The sequence below is a fragment of the Zootoca vivipara genome, chromosome 7 (assembly GCF_963506605.1).
Source record: "Zootoca vivipara chromosome 7, rZooViv1.1, whole genome shotgun sequence".
NCBI classification, from domain to species: Eukaryota; Metazoa; Chordata; class Lepidosauria; order Squamata; family Lacertidae; genus Zootoca; species Zootoca vivipara.
Window position 1 is genome coordinate 50,618,744 of NC_083282.1, and position 15,907 is coordinate 50,634,650.

General features: G+C 43.9%; 1 protein-coding gene across 1 annotated transcript; it reads left to right on the forward strand.

Annotated features, from left to right (window-relative positions):
* The first annotated feature begins 2,609 nt into the window (after nucleotides 1-2,609).
* Nucleotides 2,610-15,677, forward strand: LOC118088836 (uncharacterized). Its single transcript, XM_060277519.1, has 6 exons — nucleotides 2,610-3,396; nucleotides 4,757-4,869; nucleotides 6,493-6,590; nucleotides 10,356-10,477; nucleotides 14,028-14,124; nucleotides 15,559-15,677. Exons 1-6 carry the CDS (start codon nucleotides 2,921-2,923, stop codon nucleotides 15,568-15,570), a joined length of 918 nt encoding a protein of 305 aa, XP_060133502.1. The 5' UTR covers nucleotides 2,610-2,920; the 3' UTR covers nucleotides 15,571-15,677.
* Nucleotides 15,678-15,907: the final 230 nt, after the last annotated feature.

Here is a 15,907-nt window from a genome sequence, read left to right on the forward strand (position 1 = left end):
TAGTTGGTCTTTAAGGTGCTACTGAAGGAATTTTTTTATTTTACTTCGACCCAGACCAACACGGCTACCTACCTGTAACCTGTGAGGTACCGTAGGTTAGGCTGAGAGGGAGTGACTGGCCTAAGGTCACCCAGTGAGCTTCATGGATGCCCTGTGATTTGGACCCTATGTACACTCACCACCTGAGTTTGCTACTAGAGGTGTTGAGTGTGTTAGTTGTCCCTAGAAATACCAGATAACGGCAAACACCAAATTTCAGTCATACGTAGTCTTTGTGGTGCCACAGGATTTTTGGACGTGAAGACAAATTTCTTGTGGCATAATAGGGTAGGAGTGCTGAAAATAATGCCAATACAGTGGTACCTCGGTTCTCAAACTTAACCCTTTCCGGAAGTCTGTTCCAAAACCAAAGCGCTCTTTCCCATAGAAAGTAGTGCAAAATGGATTAATCCGTTCCAGACTTTTAAAAAAGAACAAAAAACCCCTAAACAGCAATTTAACATGAATTTTACTATCTAATGAGACCACTGAGCCATAAAACGAAAGCAAGAAGCAATGTACTGTACTATAAAATAAAACAGTATTGTATATCAGGCATGTTCAACTTCAAGTAGGCTGCTTCCCCCAAGGGGGCAGGGATGGGTGCAGGGTGGGCGGGCGCACAGCTCTCTTTCTCCCCACAAGCCAGCCCTTTCTCCCCCCCCCAGGGCCGTCTCTAGGCCTGGGCTGGGTGGTGCAATGCGAGGGGCGCTGCTGCGCCCACCAGATAGCTGATGTCTAAGCCCTATGGCTCCACTGTCACCTCCTCTCTTTCGGCCTGCGGGAATCCCCTCAGCCGCTGCCCACCGAGCCGCTGACCCCTGCGCCTCCACATCTGGTGCTTGCCACCCCACTACCACCACTCCTGGGGCACAGGCGGCGGCGTGGCAACCGCCTCCTGCTCCTCGGGCCGCTGGGAGCACAGCAAGAGAGCGCAGGCGAAGGCAGCGGTGGACCGGTCAACCGGCCGGGGAACAAGCAGCACACTGCGGGACCCGGAATTCACCGTTCACGCTTGTTTCCTCCGGTGCGGATGGCGGCCAGGGAGGTGGCGGGAGCTGGGGAGCTGCCCGTGCCTTGGCTGAGGCCGAGAGGGGTTGGCAGCGTGACCTGAGCTGGCAGTGGGACACCGCACAGCAGGTGAGGGGGCGGCGGGAAGCCTGGGCTGGTGGCGCTGGGGACCCTGAGTCAGAGCGAGAGAGAGCAGCTTGGGGAAAGGAAGGGGGCGTTGGAGGGACCTTTGCAGCATGGCGCTGGATTTGCTTAAGACGGCCCTGCCCCCCCCCCCCCCCGCAGCACTCTGTCTCCTCAAACCAGCTGGACTGCGGAGCTCTCCTCAGAACACTACAATTACAATGGGGGGACACAAATTAGAGCACAACAGTAAAAATGGAAGCTCAGGACTCAAAACGGAGCATGTTCGACTTCCGAGGCAAAGTTCACAAACCAGAACACCTACTTCTGGGTTTGCAACGTTTGAATTCCAAGTTGTTCATGAAATAAGCTGCTAAAAAACCGAGGTACCACTGTATAAAGGTAAAGGGACCCCTGACCATTAGGTCTAGTCGTGACCGACTGGGGTTGTGGCACTCATCTCGCATTATTGGCAGAGGGAGCCGGCGTATAGCTTCCAGGTCATGTGGCCAGCATGACAAAGCCACTTCTGGCGAAACGCTGTTTACCTTCCCACTATAGCGGTACCTATTTATCTAATTGCACTTGGAAGCTCACCCCGTCGCAGGGATTGGAACCTCTGACCTTCTGATCGGTAAGCCCTAGGCTCTGTGGTTTAACCCACAGCGCCACCTGTGTCCCTACCACGGTATAGGTGAATCTAAAAAGCCCAGGACACAAATTTTCACAGCCCTCTAGCAGCTATGGTGGCTAATTTAACAGTAGTAATATATTTAGCATAGCATTAACTCTGGAAGTGGTACTCGATTCTAACCAAACAGCCTCCTAGAGCAAAATATAGAGGTTAAGAAGAACTATTTTTCATCTGCGGTACGTAAGCAGAAGGTTCTGGGTTCAATCCCTGACATTTCCTAATAGGGTTGGGAGACACTCCTCTCTGAAATTCTGGAGAATTGCTGCCTGTCAGTGTAGACAATACTGAGCCAGATGGACCAATAGTCTGACTTTTTATAGGGCAGTTTTCTATGTTCTATACACCTTTTCCCAGAAAACTCAATTATAAATTTTTCCTGTCCTAGCTGAAAGTGTGAGTCGTGTTATTGTTTTGCATAGGAGCTACAAAATTAAATTCTGTTTTAACCGTGTTTGAACACTGGAAATAGATCAAAGCATGGTGATATTTGCAAAATACGGACACGCTCAGCATAATTTAACAGGCATAGGCAGCATAGCATATGTATTCACAATCAGAGCAAGCCAGTGCCAGTAAGAACAGACAATATTAGGCTAGATGGACAAATAGCCTCATCTGGTATAAGGCAGGTTCCTCTGTTTCTATTGAACCACCTTTCCCTTATTGTAGCATTGTTCAAATGTTACTGGTTTGCTCTTAGAGTTATAACTTGGGCCCAGTGCCCTGAGAATTATTACAGATAATAATGATATTTGGAGCTGTGGACCTGCACAGATAACCCCAAAGAACTCTTATACCATTCCTGGCCATCTTTTAATCTGTTGATTTGTTGTTGTTAGCTGAGCCAGGAGAGCAAAAGGCGAACTCCGGATTGCAAAACCACTGGGTGATCTCTCTTGTGGCTCCACCCCCTCCAAGAGTTCTAGAATCCTCAGAAGATTCTGAGCAGTTGGTTTTTCAGTTTGAAGCTCTGATTCCAATCTGTTGAGAGGAGCAGCCACCTTTGGATGCCAGAGCAGCTTCCAAAGTTAGCCTGCAGAAGACCCAAAACTGATGGATACTCTCACAGCCTCCTCTGTTTCCAGCAGGCCCTGGGTGCTCCAGTTCTTCAGAAACCTCTTTGGGAGCAGCAGGCATGTCACGCAAGAGGGGCAAAGACCCAAGGCGAAAGATGAAGATAACGCCAAGAGTGAACTCCTGGACTCTCCTCTGCCCGATAATGGGCTTGAAGCAACCTTGCCAGGCAAAGAGCCTGATGCCACCAAGACTTCCCCCAGTGAGATCTGTGGGGAGTTGATGGGCAGCTGCCCTGAAGAGCTATCGTTGCTGAAGGAAATAAGTCTGGGAGACACCACCCCTATGAATGAGAACAAACTGCCTGCTTCATTTCACTCGACCAGGATGGAGATGGGAGACTCAGGTGGCTTTTCTGACCCCATGATAAGTGGCTTGGCCAAGGACCCATGTGAGAAAGTTCCTGTCACGGGAGAGAAGGAAGAAGAATCTGATGACAGGGAGACGGTGGGAAAGTGAGTGTCACCAATGTTGAGGCCAAGTCTCGGCGCACAGAACAGTGTTTAATACTCTCAGGGTGGCATTCAGCTAAGTTTTTCTCGAGAGTAGACCCATTGAAATTAATGAACATGACTAAAATCTGCTTTGAGTAAAACTCGGTTATTTCTAATAGGATTAACATCCATTCATACAGGAATGTGTGAAAATAGATGGGCAAATATTGCAAAGTCCTTCACAAAAACCACTTGTGTTAATTGGCATCTGGCTGTATTACATGGGTACTAATTAGGAATGGAATTGCTCATTGACTGTTCCGGCTGTTCTTGGCTTCAAAAGGCCGAACACTTAATTTTCTGCTAAACTTTCCATGAGGTTGATTATCACACACTGAGTTGAGATATGTGGGGCTTTGCCTTGCTAACTGAAGTTCACTGGATGAGATGTTAACCATGAAAACGCATGTGGAAGGAAGAGTTACTACAGTTGGCAGCCAACCAGAATTTCACAAGCCTGACTGGCTGCCAACAGCAGAGGATGCAAAGTCAGAAAAAATGCAGCAGAACTTGATTTAGCACATCTGTGTGTCTGCAGGCACAATAATATGAATGCATGTGCACTCTGCTGTTAGATGGAGATCTGCTTTTGCTGCCTTGCAGATGAGCTCAACACTCTTCTCCTCAGCTGAGTGATTGCCTGCTACCTTCTTCCAGGTTGCCCAAATCCTGTTACAAAAAAACCCCACTTTGCACATGCTCTGCCTCCAACACATTTTACCCTGAAGTTGTTTTTCGAGGGAAAACCCCTTTCATCATCTTAAGAGGAAAATGGAGATCTGAACATGCTCAGAAGCACTCGGCTGGAGGTGTCTGGATTTTTGAGAACAAAAATTGCAATCCTAGAGTTACATTTAAAACTTCTCATCTGTGTATAATGTTAACAGTTAATAATTCAATTTTAAGTACAGTAGAAGTATTTGCATAAGCAGTGCTACCATGAATAATTCTTAATGTAAGATTTCCATGTGAAGAGGTTTCCATAATCTGTTATTATAAACCACAGATTATCATGGAGACTAACTACCTGGGTCTTTTCGATACAGACTGAAGGCTTTGTTCATGCAGTCAACTAAAGGGCTTGACTTAGAGACAGGCCTCATCCCAGGAAATTCTCTTTTAAAATTTTAATCCCCATCAACATCATTGCTTTTATTCACTACGGTAAATCCACCTGTCTGTGGCAATGTAGCAGTTATCACTGCTGATAAATATGTGGAGTTTGGGTGTAGATATTAGGGTGGGAAGAGGAAAAGTGATGAATGAACCACCAATGTGGGGGTCCCCTTCTTCTATGCAATAATTGTGTGTTTGACTTTAGGGATGAATTTCCCCAGGTCCTATGTGCAGATGATGGAGTTGCCATGTCTGCTGGATCCATGACTGATGCTAAAGGCTGTAGCGCTGAAGAGGAAAGAGAGCATCTACTGAAAGGTGAGGGCTGGAAGAAGATTCCCACTCACCCATATGGCAGCTGCTGTCCAATAGTACCTTCACCCCCCACCCCCTGAAGCTGCTATGACTTGATTGTTTTCATCCTATTCGATACCAGATGTCTGAGGTTTGAGACGTGTATTTCAAGCAAGCAGGAGGCAAACCTTACCATCAGGAGCACCCAGTATTATAACAAAATAAAAATAATTCCTTCCAGTAGCACCTTAGAGACCAACTAAATTTGTCATTGGTATGAGCTTTTGTGTGCATGCACACTTCTTCAGATACCATGCATGCACATGAAAGCTCATACCAATGACAAACTTAGCTGGTCTCTAAGGTGCAACTGGAAGGAATTATTTTTATTTTGTTTCGACTACGTCAGACGAACACGGCTACCCACCTGTAACTAGAACCCAGTATTATGTCAGATGGCCCATTAAAGATGGCTCAGAACTACAGCTGCAGTTCTTATTAGGTGATTCCATTGAATTCTATTGTGCACAGGCTGCAGTCACACCAGCAGAAGCTGGTCCCATGCCAGATCCCACAGTGAAAGCAGCAAGGTGACTAAGTGGGCCAAACATTGCAGGTGTCCAGATAGCTCTGAGAAGATTTCACTGACAAAGGTTGGGAACAGGCTGAAGCCTTTTTTGCAGGCATAGGCAAACTTGGCCCTCCAGATGTTTTGGGACTACAACTCCCATGATCCCTAGCTAACAGGACCAGTGGTCAGGGATGATGGGAATTGTAGTCCCAAAACATCTGGAGGGGCGAGTTTGCCTATGCCTGGTTTTATGTCTCCAGACTCCCTCCCCCAGGCTCTCCTCACTTGTGGGGAAATTCAATCAATCAATCATTCTATATGTATGGCGCCTTTCCTAAGTTAAAACAATTCCCAAGGTGGCTTACAACATATCAAAAGTTAAATAACTACAAGCATAACAAAAGTAATCAAAAAGATCTGAAATAAAGATACAAAAAATTAACTTCAACAACAGTAAGAATCCCCCACAACAACCCCCCCCACCCCGTGTAATGTATCTTATCTTACACCACTGATCTGGAGAGGTACTGTGGGAGGCATTGTCTTCTCAGACTCAGGGGAAGGTGGCTGTGAGGATTTGGGCCCTGACCCTACAGGCAGTGTGGTGTAGTGGTTAAGAGCGGTAGATTCATAATCTGGTGAACCAGGTTCGCGTCTCCGCTCCTCCACATGCAGCTGTTGGGTGACCTTGGGCTAGTCACACTTCTTTGAAGTCTCAGCCCCACTCACCTCACAGAGTGTTTGTTGTGGGGGAGGAAGGGAAAGGAGAATGTTAGTCGCTTTGTGACTCCTTCGGGTAGTGATAAAGCGGGATATCAAATCCAAACTCCTCTTCTTCTTCTTTAGTAGACTAAGAGATTCTTTTGGAGACTCCTGTCTCACAGCCTCAAGCATAGTGGTCTCCTGATCTGCAGTAGCCAGTTCAGAGCCCTGCTCCTTGTCCCAACTCCTTAGCTGGTGCCTGTGCAGCCTCAAGCTCTGTGGCTGAATTGCTGCTGGATTTAGAGGTCATTACAGCCCACCCTGGTATATGGAGAGACTTCATGAGTTGGTGACGTGGCTTTTCTTTTAAACAGAAGATGTACAAGAAGAACCTCCAAAAGCAGACCTCTCTCCATGGAACAGACTCCTCAATATGTACAAGCAGCGCCGGTGGCTTCCTGCTTCTAAAGTGGTAAATATGCAACAGGGAGTTGTTGTTGGGTTTTCCCCCTCCTCTGCAAGTGGCATTTTTCTAACATAAGCAAGGATAAATATGTGATTTCCATCAGAAGAGTAAAGGTAACAAAATTACAGTGAGCTGCCCTCTAGAATTCCCCCCTGATCACCCCCCCAACACAATGTAAATTTGCTTTGCTTAAAAATCAAAAGATAGGTGGGATTTGAGAGTATCTATGCTAGCTGCCAGTGCCACATGTTTATTTATTTGTTTGTTTGTTTGTTTAAATGTAACACCCCACCTTTTCATCTATCAGCCCACAAGCTGGCTCACAATAGCTATTAACACCCAGTGAAAATATTAAGGATGAAAAAGGAACAACACAGCAGTAAGAATCAGTAGAACTAGTAGAAAGCAGGACAATAATCAGCAAAATGGCAAGCAACAATACTTGACTTGCAAATAGAAAATATCAAGGAGTCTTGATATTACAAGTGGTAGCTCCTCCATCAAGAAACTGTCACCGGATAGGGACAGTTGTCATGCCTGTGATCTTGTGGTGCTCAGTAAATGTTAAATTATAAAAGCAGACATCTTAGAGATACTTAAGAAACCCTTGAAATAGGGTATGGCAAAATAATTCAGGGCCAGCAGTCATAGCCCTTCAGCTATAGCCCACTTCATTAGCTGCATTAAGTACTATTATTTGTTGGCGGATATATACCTGGGTGTGGGGCGCGCGCAGATTAACAGTGGAATTAAAAGACTATGAAATGCAAGAGATGTACAGCATGTGACATTTCTATGCAGAGCTCAAATGTATGGATGTAATCCCAGTGACCTCATTTTAGCAGTGCTAATTTAACACCCATATTGGAAGGGAGACCTTGATTCAGACTGAGTCCTAAACAAATACAATCAAATGCACTAATTAGCTCAGCATTAATTGAAATTCTGGTTTCACACTGGAGACTTGTTTTAAAGTTATTGTTGTTGTTGACATATCAGCAGCCAAGTGTCCTAAAAACTAAGATCTAACATCAGCATCTGACTTCCTTGGGTAGCTGCGTGCTAAACTCTGTCTTCCTTGGGCCCCCTCAAGAGCAGTGCTCTGGTAACTGCAATTCGGTTGCCATCAGTGGCAGGTTTAGGAGCGTGACCAGTTTGCCCACACTGGGCACTGAACTGAGAGGGCACTGGAGGGGGTGCCCCAACAGAGATTTAGAACAGAAGGTGAGAGCCCTGGGGTCATGTGCCAAATTTTGGTGTCGCACTGGGTGCCACTGAAATTTGAAAGCCCAAAGTCCGCCACTTGTGAAATGCCTTACAGTATTTTACTTTTCCCACAATGCCCTGAACACGTTTCAGTCCAACCAAGAAAAAATCAAGAGTGGAAACTATTTCTCATTGCTACCATCACCATGCTTGGAAAATCTATTCTGTCAGTTTCTGCCTGTGAGTCAGCAGTTACATGCCTGCATCACATGACAATAAACCTAAATAGCACTTTTTAGCATTCAAATAGCTTTGTATACATTATCTCAGTCAGCTTACAATAACTCTGAAAAGTAGGGCAACCTTTTTGCCCTCGTATTGTGGGTGTGGAGGGCAAGATCTGAAAGACAGTAGCATGCCTAAGGCTACCTCAGAGCTGAGATGAAGACGGGGGATTTCCCAACTGCCTGTTTTCTTAACCACTGTACCCGCACAACGCCTCTGCCCATAAAAACTGCAAGTAGCTCCAGCTATAGCAATGGCTTTTGCACATGTTTCTCTTTCAATCCTTACTACACAGATAAGCAAGCGCTTGTGCAAAGGGCTTAATCGTGCCTATTTATAGTAACGTGTTTCGTGTTTTGCAGCCACATGGAAATGGCTTCATAAGCATCTTTTCACACCATATACATTGCCCTCAACACCGTTAGTGCCTAATGATTGGAAGTGCTTACATAGCTGGGTATTGCAGCAGAATTAAGTAGTGGTCAGTTACCATAATTAGTCATAATTTTAACTATTCTGGTGCTTGGTGAATTGGCTTCCCAATCAGAGGGAAAGGGGAAGTTTCATATAACAGCCCACAAGACTTAGCACAAGCCTAACCAGGTCTACTCAGAGGAACTGGGCATGGAGGAAAGGGTTAATTTCCTTCATGTGTATGAGATAAGCAAGCAGGTGCAAGGTCAGCAAAGTGGGTTGTTATGGCTGTGACCCAGTGAAGTGAGCATAGCTGCCAAGTTATCCCTTTTTTAAAGGGATTTTCTTTTATGCTGAATAGGCTTCCTCGCGAGAAAAGGGAAAACTTGGCAGCTATGGAAGTGAGCACGGCATGTCATCTCATTAGTCAGTCAGTGAGTCTGAGTCTGTGTTATGTCTTGAAGCTGGAGCAACAGAGATACTTTGTCCTTGTCTGTATCTGTATCGCCACCAAGTGTCCATGACTGTATTACGGTACTGAAGTCTAATCATCTACAGCAGGGGTGGCCAACTTCCATGAGACCGCGATCTACTCACAGAGTTAAAAACTGGGAGTGATCTACCCCCCTTTTGGGTGGTTCAGGTCAAAGTTGTTGAGCTTTTATTAGGAAGGAGGAAGGCCCATGTTTGGGGGGGGGGGTTCATGTAAAAGCTGTTGAGCTTCTTTAGGGAAGAGGAAAGCAACATTGAACTTTTTTTTAGGAAGGAAAGCCCTGTTTTGGGTGGTTCAGGTCATTTTAGGGGCGCAGGGCAAAGATGTTGAGCTTTTTTAGGGGAGCCAAAGTTTTTTAGCTTCTTTGGGGGGAGCCAGTGATCTACCGGTGATCTACCAAAGACGTCCAGTGATCTACCGGTAGATCATGATCTACCTGTTGGACATGCCTATTCTACAGCAGTAAACTATTTTTTGCACCATAACATGCCCCAGTGGAGTGAATGGAACTAGGGACAACTTCCAGTACATGGGTATCTTGCCTCAGATTTCCCACAGGTAAACCATCACACACCTGGCCTTCTGGTGATGGAGTTGTTGAATCTTACTGGAAGTGGGAGGGACAAGGTGAAGGGGGGAGACGGTGTTATGTCAGCACATTGGTGGAGCCAATCTGCTACTCCCACCAGTGCACCCACACAGGGTGTGTGTCTGCTCTTTTTAGCTTGTTTTATATTTTCTGGCTGTTTACTTCCCCCTCCCCTCCTGGGTTGAACACATGAAGGATATATTGGTGGCCATTCTTCTGGCATAGCAGTGGTACATCTTCTTCCTCAGCATAATAGGTGCATAGGGTTGCTGTGTTAGGCTGCAATCCTAAACACACAGTACTTACTAAACATAAATACTAAACACAGTGGTCTTCCACAGAAACGTACAGAACAGTCCTAAGGATGTTTATTCAGAAATAATTCTCACCAATTTCGATGGCGCTTCTTCCCAAATCAGTGTGCAAAGGATTTCCTTCTTATGCAGCCATGTCTTTCTGTCAGATGCTTGTTTCTTTCTGTTTTAATCTTGTAAGTTTTTTGTCATTTCATTTTTGCAACAGTCCATAGCTAATATCAATAAAATTGAACTGCACTCATGGAGTCCCAATAGAATCAGACTTCAAACATCCATAATTGGATGTTCAAAATCAAATTTTCAAAAGCAAAATTACGTTCTTGGTTCACTTGTAAAATAATGTAATATAGGTATTTACGCAATTTCAGAAACCTTGCTATAACTGGATATTTAAAACTAAATTCCATTTTATCTGGCCACATCTTCTGAATATGTTTTTTTAAAAAAAATATGTACACCTTCTTCAGGATATTCCAGTACAACCAGTTGTTGAAGATGACTCTACATTGGATCTAATGGTATATGGAATTGCCACGCCCAGACCTCATGTCTCCCTATCAAATCCCTCTGCAGTTGCCAGTGCTTGTGGGTAAGTTTTTTGTGGTGCTCTTCATCCCCCAAGTTCTGAAACATTGAGTAGTCGGTCCCCAAATACCAAAATTTGTGCAATGTGATCTTGAAATGTAGAATGTAACAGGTGAGAATGAGCGACAAAAGATTGTGGGGTGCCTCTGGCCCCTAAGCAGAGGTTCCAGCTAGAACAATGATGGACCACCAGATTTCTACTCTAAAGAGTGTTCTTCAGCTCTCCACTAAGTCAACTGGAGTTGATAAATGAAAATGAATCGTCAGGTGGAGTGCTGGGAACAACTTTGGATAGCACCACATGTGACCACTAGATGTCAATGTTCAATTTAGAATAAATTCACCTGGCTAAAGTGTGTATCCCATAGTGGCTGTAAAGGCATTAAAATGCATTACAGTGCTTGGATTAAAAGAAAACACCCTGGTTTAAGGGGCAATAATTTGGAATGGAGAATTTATAGTGAGTTACCCTGATACAGAGTCTTTAATTTACTGATGTATTTAAAAATACTCTTTCTTAATAAGCTGTAAGAATTATAATTATATAAGATTGATATATATGATAATATGACAACAACACTAAACAGGGTTGTGTAATGAACTCTATTCATTATTTTCATTGCCATGATCCTACACTTCGTCGACGGGAAACTCCCCACCGGAGTAGAAATCATATATCTGAGCAGGCTGAAAGCAAAAAGTAAGGTTACCGTAACTTCTGTCATAGAGCTTCAGTATGCTGATGACAATGTAGTGTGCACACGCTCAGAGGATGACCTCCAAACCATCCTAAATATCTTTGCAGACACTTACGAGAAGTTTGGCCTATCACTCAACATCCAAAAAACCAAAGTGCTGCACCAACAAGTACAAGCCCCTCTGCAGCGCCACAAATCCAACTCAGTTGTGTAACGTTGGAAAATGTTGATTACTTCTCCTACCTAGGCAGTTACCTTTCCACAAGGGCCAACATTGATGCCGAAATCCAGCATCGCCTGAGCTCTGCGAGTGCTGCTTTCTCCTGATTGAAGTGCAGAATGTTTGAGGACCGGGACATTTGCAGGGAAACCAAAATGCTTGTTGACAAAGCTATTGTACTACCAACCTTACTAAACGCTTGTGAAACATGGACCACTTATAAATGCCATCTCCAGCTCCTTGAAAGATTCCATCAACGGTGTCTCTGAAAATTTTTACACATCACTTTGGGAAGACAGGTGAACTAATATCAGTGTACTGGAAGAAGCAAAGATCACCAGGGTTGAAGCAATGATTCTTCAACATCAACTTTGTTGGACTGGTCATGTTGTGCGGATGCCTGATGATTGTCTTCCAAAGCAACTACTCTATTCCGAACTTAAAAGTGGAAAGCGTAATGCTGGTGGTCAACAAAAGAGGTTTAAGGACTGTCTCAAGGCAAATCTTAAAAAATGTAGTATAAACACTGACAACTGGGAAACACTGGCCTGCGAGTGCTCCAGTTGGAGAACAGCCTTTACCAAAGGTGTCATGGGCTTTGAAGACACTCGAACTCAGGACGCAAGGGAGAAACGTGCTAAGAGGAAGGCATGCTTGGCAAATCCACACCGTGATCAACCCCCGCCTGGAAACCAATGTCCCCACTGTGGAAGGACGTGTGGATCCAGAATTGGCCTCCACAATCACAGAGCCATTGTTAAAACTGTGTTTATGGAAGACAATCTTACTCGGCTACAAGTGATCGCCAAAGAATAATAATAATAATAATATATGAGTGTACATTTTAAATCTGCAATTTGTTGATGTTGAATATATAAGTGTAACTGTGTATGAATGTGAAAAGAAATCTTAGTAAAAACCAACCCTGGTGGTGGCAAATCTTTTTGGCAAACATGCCATAGATCAAGTCCAAAGTCTTAGAGAGTGCCACCCTAGTAATGTACACATTCTATATTCATCATCCTATCCCTTCGTGTGAGTCTGCTGAGCTGGGGAACAGGGAGCAGATGGCTGTGTAGCAGGGGGTGGGGAGCAAGAATGTGGCTCATAATTAATATGCTATAGCCATAAACCTCTATTATTTGTGCTGCTTATAACACCTGTGCCAAAGGCTGGCTATCCATGATATATTATAGAACCACAGAGAAAGTAAAGGACTTAATAGGACATCCTCATGCCTTCCTAAATTTATTTTCTTACACAGAATATGCATAGTTATTGCTGAGGATCCCGTTGACCTATTCAAAAGCACTACTTCTGTAAGAATTCCACTCCCCCCAATAATATAAATTAAAACTATCCCATATAGGTATCACCACCCTCCTCTTACCCATAGCAATGACTTACCATTGTGTAAATCTTTAAAAACTATTTCCTTTTAAGTATAACATTGATCTACACCAGTGGTAGAATTCAAAAATGCTCTGTTTCTGTTAAAAAGCAAACAAGTGATCCTCTCACAAACTTGGGGTCTACCTTTTGTGCAACTATATAATATGGTTGTGATCATTGGATAAATACCGGTAGTGGTATAGAAATTTAAGAACCACAACAACTGATCACTGATCACCTGGATGAACTTTAATCTGCCTTTAATTGTCCTCTAGAAGTGCTACAGATGTGATGAACAGATGATTACCTTGAACTCTCATTACATCTCTGTTTTAATGAGCATTGAAGTACCTACTGATAAGGTACTGTGCTGGATCCTTTTGAGGGCAATGCATAATAGTATAACAGTTGTCCTTTAGAGAGCAGTGCAGTAAATTCATTTGAAAGCTGCACATGAAGTTTAATCTCTTATAAACTTCTTGTTGTTATTAAAATAAAGCCAGTGATAGCTGGAGCCCTGAAACTGACTTTTGCTTGGTATACTTTGTAGAAGCTATTTTATTTATAGCATTCAGATTTTAGAGAAAGGAACAAGAATGGCTATTCAGATTCTGACATTGACCCAAGCTATGACTTTAAGGCAGTCACATTTGTTTATTTAGAATCATAGAATCATAGAGTTGGAAGAGACCACAAGGGCCATCCAGTCCAACCCCCTGCCAAGCAGGAAACACCATCAAAGCATTCTTGACATATGGCTGTCAAGCCTCTGCTTAAAGACCTCCAAAGAAGGAGACTCCACCACACTTCTTGACTCTTATTTAAATAAGAGCATTTATAAACAACTTAATATTTTTAAAAATCCCTGAGTGGTGTACAACATAAAAAACTAAACAATATATGAAAACAAAAATACAACACAAAACCAATAAAATGGTAATATAAAAATGTGTAAAAGCAGGATTTTTGGAGATTCAGGCAAATAGAAACAGGATCCAATCTTAAGGGTCCAGGAAAACCTAGGCAGGAAGATGCCTTTATGAGACATTTAAAGCAACTGATGGTTGCAATATCAACTTTGGGGTCACTGCCACTGGCAATTCTGTAGCTTGTAGAATTTCCCCAGCTCTCTCTACTTTAGGCCTAACTGGTAAAATGAGAACAGTCAAGATTTTACTAGATTCCATCAGTGCTAGCAACGCTTCTGATCTAATTTTGTCTTTCCCTGCCCCCATGCAATCTAGGCTTCCTGAGAATGAAGATGGAGAAGTGGCTGATGACTGTGAGACGGCACTCAGAGGCCCAGGAAGAAATGATGCTGGAATTCTGGAGCACCCTAAGGTGTTGTAGATGCTAATATAGTCGGGGAGGGAATGGAGGCTCATAGCACTTTCCAACTTTCCCAACGTTTTGTCTTTAAAGTGTTGTAGAATTGTCTTTTGTGCTGAAACAGCAAAAGAGAGGGCTCCACCCTTCTAGTTCTCTAGTGAGAATGACAGGATCACGATACTCTCAAGCGAACCAGGAATCACATCCATTTCCCTCCTGACAGAGGCTCTGAGCTTTTAACTGCTACACAATGGGCAGAAATTCAACAGTTGCAGCTTCTGAGCACTACTTCATTGCCATGCCAGCAAGGATTGGCACCTGTTGAATTTCTGCATGTAATACGGCTGTTGCAGACAAATAACATTTGTTGAGGAAGTGAAAAGTCAACAACCCCAACCTCATTAACCTACATTCATTATGTGAATGTAGACAACTTTACTTGCAGATGGTAAATTGAATTCCTGAAAGGGTCATGCCTTGATCTTCATGGATGCTGAATTCCCTGGGGTTTTCTTTCAAGCAGCAATCAGGACAATGGACTGAGTTCCTTGAGTTTTTTTCTTGGCTATTAATCAATGGAGCATCATCTTACATGTCTGCATTAGCAGGGAGAAGAGGTGGGGGTAAGATAAAGGACCAGTGTGGAACACTGTGTAGAAATCCCAAGTTTAAATCACTGCTAGGCTATAAAACTGTCTGGCTGAACATGGTCTGGCATTAGCACAGTGTTTCTCAACCAGTGTGCCTCCAGATGTTTTGGGACTACAACTCCCATCATTCCTGACCACTGGTCTTGCTAGCTAGGGATGGTGGGAGTTGTAGTCCCAAAACATCTGGAGGCACACTGGTTGAGAAACACTGCATTAGCACATGGTATCCTCAGGCATCTGGCCAGCTACTGAAGCTCACCCTCTTTTTGTCTGGTGCTCTGATCAACACCAGGTGGCTGGGCTTGAGAGCCACCATTTAAATTTCCCACAATGCCCCACAGCAATTGGGTGTATTTTGAAAATCAAAATGGCAGCTTCCAGCCGCACAGCACTGATTGAAGTACTGCTACTGCTGCCCACCATGGCTGTTCTTTCCAGAGCTCATCAACATTGAAGGAGACCTACCACTGACAGAGGAAGGGACCACCAAGCATAGCTGCCAAGTTATCCCTTTTTTAAAGGGAAATTCCCTTATGCTGAATAGGCTTCCTCGTGAGAAAAGGGAAAACTTGGCAGCTATGCCACCAAGGAGTCCTTTACCAAGGGGCCTTTCAAACTTAGAGCTGGCTCTGCTTTTGACAAGTATTCTCAAATATTCTTCAGGATGACTGTGAGCCCACAACACCACTTTGAAGGAGAGAGCAGAATTGAAATGTAGGATATCAGTGACAATGGAACTCCAGAATGATCATTGGTATACCTTTGTAACATTTATCTTTCTTTCCACCCTTGTTAGAATGTGCACTGAGGAAACACTGTCGGAGTCACTTTGAGCCTACCAACTGCACCCTTCTCCACTTTGCTTGCTGGGAGGAAGATGGTCTACTAAGGATTGTTATTTATTACCCACCAGGACTGTTTCAAATTTCTCTTTCTTTCTTTCTTTCTTTCTTTCTTTCTTTCTTTCTTTCTTTCTGTATAGCTGTTGCCCACTTTCCCCTGTGCTCCCCTTACAAATCCACCAGATGTGTTCGTAGTATATATTTCAGGTTGATGAACTGCTCTTCCACCTCCTCATTAAAGTTTTCCTGTGAATTCATATCTTTTTTGTGTGCTTTTAATGTCACACATGAAAAAGCGAGACA